The 5,745-nt window shown below is 46.9% G+C and overlaps 1 protein-coding gene across 1 annotated transcript in view; it reads right to left on the reverse strand.

Moving 5' to 3' along the window:
* LOC107115502 (vacuolar protein sorting-associated protein 35) overlaps nucleotides 1–4,628 on the reverse strand; it is a gene marked incomplete at its 5' end in the record, with an annotated part of 26,528 nt that extends 21,900 nt beyond the window's left edge. The window contains one exon of the mRNA XM_015417222.1: nucleotides 4,519–4,628. Within this exon, the coding sequence (XP_015272708.1) occupies nucleotides 4,519–4,628 (110 nt within the window). The remainder of the gene's footprint in view (nucleotides 1–4,518) is intronic.
* Between the last annotated feature and the right edge of the window lie 1,117 nt (nucleotides 4,629–5,745).

Below are 5,745 nucleotides of genomic sequence, written 5' to 3' on the forward strand. Positions count from 1 at the left end.
AAAAGGACTTCTTTCTTGACCTGCTCTATCCCATACATAATCTTGTAAACCTCGATCATGTCACCTCTCAGCCGTCGTTTCTCCAAGCTAAAGTGCCCGAAGCGCTTTAACCTTTCTTCATAGGGGAAGTGTTCCAACCCTTTTATCATTCTTTTATCACGACCCCGCAGAGCTCCAAAGCGCTGACAATATTGGGCTCGGCTGGATTTATCCGGCTGCTAGCAATTTTTTAAAAATTAATCACTTGTTCCATTTGTTCCCTATCATGGGATGGTTTCGGATCGGCTTCCTATTACAAACCAATTAGCCAAATGGCGGATTTACAACGCAGGAAGATGGATCAAGCGACACTCCGCGACAAGACTGCGGGAACACCGTCTCATACTTGTGGCTCAGCACACAGGTCCCCAAAGCAGCTTACATAAACACCCAATTAAAATACAATTTAAAAAGTCACCGAAGTCACTCGTCGACAGATTAAACAACAAGAGAGACAGGTACAGATAACAATCCCGGCTAAACTCATTAAAGCCGGCGCACCACGGGGCCCTGTCTTCCATGAAAGCTCATAATACGGGCTGGTTTTAAAGCGGCGGGATCGGAATGTTAATTTTTGTTTTCTGAAACGCTGAAGTCCACATCCTTGAGCCTCGGCTTGCAAAAAGGGGCTTGCAGGCTGACCTTAGGAAGGTTTACTCGGAAGGCAATCCCATTGGGGCCGACTCCCAGGTAAGCGTGATTTGCATGGCAATTTGAGGCTTTGCGTCGCGATTTTAGGGAAGAGCTGCGACTGCCTTGAAACCTGCTGCTCGACCTCAGGTGCCTGCAAATCTATCACACCTCTTAAGGAATTAAGGACAGCGAAGCAGGAACAACACAGTTTACCGATGCCCTCAAGACCCCCAACCCACCAGGAACCCCTTTTCGTTACAGCTTGTTCCTCTTTTTGTACACGTGTACACCCAAGTAAGGAGCAGCGGTGGCTCAAGTACTTAAGATGCTGAACTGCAGGCTGTGGAAGGTCAGTAGTTCAGCAGTTCGAGACCCGGGTGCCGCATGACGGAGTGAGCTCCTGTCTCTAGTTCCAGCAGTTCGAAAGCAAGAAATTGCAAGTAGATAAATAGGTACCACTTTGGTGGGAAGGTAACAGCTTTCCGTGCGCCTTGGTGTTTAGTCATGCCGGCCACATGACCACGGAAACGTCTTTGGACAGCGCTGGCTCTTCGGCTTGGAAACGGAGATGAGCACCGCAACCCTAGAGTCGGATTCGACTAGCTTTCGAGCAAGGGAGACCTTTACCTTTACTTTTTACACCCAAGTATCGGTCTGGAAATGATAGAAGGTGCCCGAATTCAACTAATATCCAAAGATAGAGAGTCATGCCAAGGAACACAGTGTGGCTTCCCTATCAATCATACGACAATCCACCCTAAGAGGGATTCAGTTGAGGGCCATTTCCCTCCCAAGGGCCTCAGAGTCTCCTCCCAGATAAATTGACAACTCAGATTTCCAAAGAAAGAAGCAACAGATCAATTCCGGAGATCTCTCAGCTCTCTAAACAACCAGGCACGAAAGTTCCAGGCCTTCCTCAATCGTGACAAGTACCCGACGGTAGAGCTAGCGTCCAAATCTCCCCAAGCAGGGAACATTTTTGATATTTTCAACGCAAAAGGAGAAAACTGCCCTCCACTTAGACAAAGGAGCTCTTTTCAGAGGTGCAGCTTCTTGGAAGATTACGTTTTTATTGTTTTCAGCTTTCCAGTACCACCCCCCCTTCCCCTCCTCATCGTAGCCAAAAGGGCATAAGAAGTTACCCCTCAGCCCGATTTTTTTTTTGGACAGTTTCGGACTCATCCCTCTTGATCTCAACTCCGTGTTCCACAGACCATCCGCTGCACTCCCCTCCCCGCCTGATCAGTTTTCACCTCCCGAAAGCGCTTCTTCACCAGCAAAGGGCAATACCCCTCCAGTGTTCCCTCTAAACTGAGTTAGTGTGCGCTAGCCTCCGGCTCACACATTGTTGTCTTAGCTCAGGAAGGAGGGCTCCAGAGCAAACTAATTTAATGTGGTAGCCAAATCGCTCGCTCCCAACTTTAATGCCAGGAGCTCACAAAGTAGAACTGTTGCTCACGATACTCCACAGCTTAGAGGGAGCATCGCACCCCTCCCCCACTTCTCTTCAGGGCAGGCTTCGGGGTCCTGTTGCCTTATCGTACTTTTATATTCCCTTTCGCGTAGGTAGATTTTCCAGGGACATGTCTATGCGTGTTATTTTGGTCTCTTTTTCTGTTTGTAAACTAAACCCTCCTTTTGTTTAATGGTCTTTCCCCCTCGTTTTCCCAAGTGCCGGTCTGAATCTGGAGCAGTGTTCCCTCTAAGCCAAGTTAGTGTGAGCTAGCTCACAGTTCTTTAGCCTCCAGCTCACACAGTTTTGTCTTAGCTCAGGAAGGAGGGCTCCAGAGCAGACTAATTCATGCAGCAGCCAAATCGCTCGCTCACAACTTTAATGCCAGTAGCTCACAAAGTAGAATTTTTGCTCACAAGACTCCACAGCTTAGAGGGAACACTGATCTGGACCCCGGCATGCACAGGCTTAAGATCCAAAGTCTGTAGATGCCCAAAAGTCACACATTTATTTCGTAAAAGCAGAGAGACACCTCTGCGCTTCGGGGCCCTCATGCGTGCCTAGCGATCTGGGTAACATCACCTCTGCATTCGAGGTGTTTGCTGAACATTTCAGCTTAAGATTGCGGGGTGGGGTGTGTGTGGAATCTCTCAACAAGCACGGCGCTTGTTACACGCCCTGAACTACTCATGGCCACAGTGCATTGTCTGCATACACGTCTCTCAGTATTTAAACCAACTTGGGAGAAATTGATGTTCTAAAGGAGAACGTGGCGAGAGAACCATGTCAAATTACAAGAGTCCAGAAAAGGTTGCTCCACATTACAGAACCTCTTTGCAAAGTGATTTCAAGAAATCTTCACTTAAAAAAAAAAAAACCTATCCCCAAGCGAAAGAAGTGGGAACTAGGTAGCAAGTTTTGCAAAAGCAATTTATATGTATGACTTCCGTACAACCAACAGAGCAGAGGCCCATCAGTGGCTATTAGACACAAGGTACAGATAGGAACTCTCGGGCTGGAGCAAGAGATGCTCTGTATTCTTGGTGCTCGGGGGGGGGGCAACAGTGGGAGGGCTTCTAGGGTCCTGGCTCGGCCGCTGCACACCTGGCGTTTTTAGCCACTGTGGACAGTGTTGGACTGGATGGGCCATTGGCCTGATCCAACATTGGCTTCTCTTATGTTCTTATAAGAGGGAATAGGATAAACAAATGGAGCAGAGGTCCATCAGTGGCTATTAGCCACAAGGTATAGATAGGATCTCTCGGTCTGGGGCAAGTGATGCTCTGTGTTCTTGGTGGCTGCGGGGGGGTCAACAGTGGGAGGGTGTCTTGGCCCCACTGCTGGACCTCCTGATGGCACCTGGTATTTTTGGCCACTGTGTGACAGAGTGTTGGACTGGATGGGCCATTGGCCTGATCCGACACTGGCTTCTCTTATGTTCTTACGTTCTTAACCACTACCACATAAGATTTTTTTTCTTACGAAATCAAGCAAGGATTTAAAGAAAAGGGAACCTACAAGCATGGGGAGAGGCAGGAATACATTCCACAAAACCAAGAAGGTACCAGTAACCTGCATTTCCCCTTAATTCAGTTTTCTATCCATCCACTGCAACCCCCAATCTAGCCATCTTAGTCCACTGCCTACTAGCCCGTCTTCCACCACAGCGCACGCACGCACACACCCCGTTTCCACAGCTTCCTGGCCTGCTCCTGTTTCTAAGCAGCACATAGTCCCTCCCAAATCCAATAATCCTCTAGGGCAGTGGTGGTGAACCTATGGCACGGATGCCAGAGGTGGCCCTAAGAGCCCTCTCTGTGGGCACACGTGCCATCGCCCCAGCCAGGCCCAGACCATCATTAAAGTGTCGAATTCTCTGCCAAATAATTTTAAGTAAATGAAAGCATTTGGGATTGCTTTCCTTACTTTGTTTGGATCATCTTAAGTTAATGTATGAGTGTTTTTTTCTAAAGTAAAACCTCAGTATTCTGGTTAAATTGCCGTGTTGGCACTTTGCGATAAATAAGTGGGTTTTGGGTCGCAGTTTGGGCACTCGGTCTCTAAAAGGTTCGCCATCACTGCTCTAGGGTGTTTTTTCTAGCAGCGAAGTGCATACTGATATTTCACACATTAACTCTTTCAAGCACTGCAATTCCAGAGTGAGCATTCTGTGATATCACAACAGCTCAACCAATGGCGAGAAACCAACTCCTGACCTAAGTCAACAGACTGTCTAGAGAGGGAATGACGGGGGAAACTATGAAAAGAGGTTAAACGGGGGTGAAAATAGCTCTTTGCAGATTTCCCTGCCATCCACGGATGAATGTACAGGGCTCTCCCTCTATCCTAGCCCTGCAAAGACATCCTCTCCTTGACACAGAACACGTACTCACCTGTCAATTAATGCAATAATGATGTTTTTGACATTCACATTTTGGTGCAACTCCGCGCATGCTCGGAGAAAAGGATTCAAGGTCTGGAGGTGAAATTCATCTGGGAAAACCTAGAGACAGCAAGAAGAGTCAATTGTGGGTTGAATCTCATCTGCCCCTTTTTTCTGCACACAGCAAAAGCTCCAGACAGCCAGGCTAACCCAAATAAAGTTGGATCATCCAGGTACCTTTCAATCCTCACAAACTCCGCCTTTTTCCTACACAGATCTGTCATTCGCCACTACAAATGAATAATACTATAGATCAGTGTTCCCTCTAAGCTGAGTGTGAGCTAGCTCACAGTCTTTTAGCCTCCGGTTCACACATATTTTGTCTTTGCTCACAGGAAGGACGGCTCCAGAGCAAACTAATTTATGCAGAAGCACAAATTTAATGCCGGTAACTCACAAAGTAGAACTTTTGCTCACAAGACTCCACAGCTTAAAGGGAGCATTTCTGTGGATGCTTATAATTATTTATAATATTACCAATAAAATGCACCTTCTGACCAATCCAGTTTCCTCTGCTTAGAAGTGCGAATTTACAACATGCAACTACCACCCTTACTGTACTTATGTTGAGCAAAATTTGAATTCATGACTCTGCGCTCTTCAAGCACTGATTGTCCCAGATGTTTGAGTTGGATGCTTATAATTATTTATAATATTACCAATTATAATATTACCAATAAAATGCACCTTCTGGCCGATTCAGTTTCCTCTGCTTAGAAGTGCAAATTTACAATATGCAACTACCACCCTTGAATTCATGACTCTGCGCTCTTCAAGCACTGATTGTCCCAGATGTTTGAGTTTTTTGCACATGGAGGCAGCTATTTCCATTATCTCTCTTTGTTTCCTCTTTAAAGCCCATCCGTCTTGTCCGAAACAATTTGATTGGCTCGGATCAGGCGGCACTTGCCCAACCACTCTCCTACACATGACAAACCACTGAGAGAATGTCTCTGTCCTCTCTTATCACACCTGCCCTTTCCCAAAAGCCACCTGTTCACTTCATCACGTAAGACACACAAAAATGAATCCAATGAGGGTAAACCCAGACTGGATACCAGATTCTTGGGACTCCCACCCTGCCATTCAGGCCTACGCACATGGAACGTTATGTGTAGAAGCTCTGTTCAAATGTGCTGCCTACCTGAGGACATAACAGGCATGCTGAGTGGGCAGG

This window comes from Gekko japonicus, unplaced genomic scaffold (genome assembly GCF_001447785.1).
Source record: "Gekko japonicus isolate JY-2015 unplaced genomic scaffold, Gekko_japonicus_V1.1 scaffold1505, whole genome shotgun sequence".
Taxonomy (NCBI): domain Eukaryota; kingdom Metazoa; phylum Chordata; class Lepidosauria; order Squamata; family Gekkonidae; genus Gekko; species Gekko japonicus.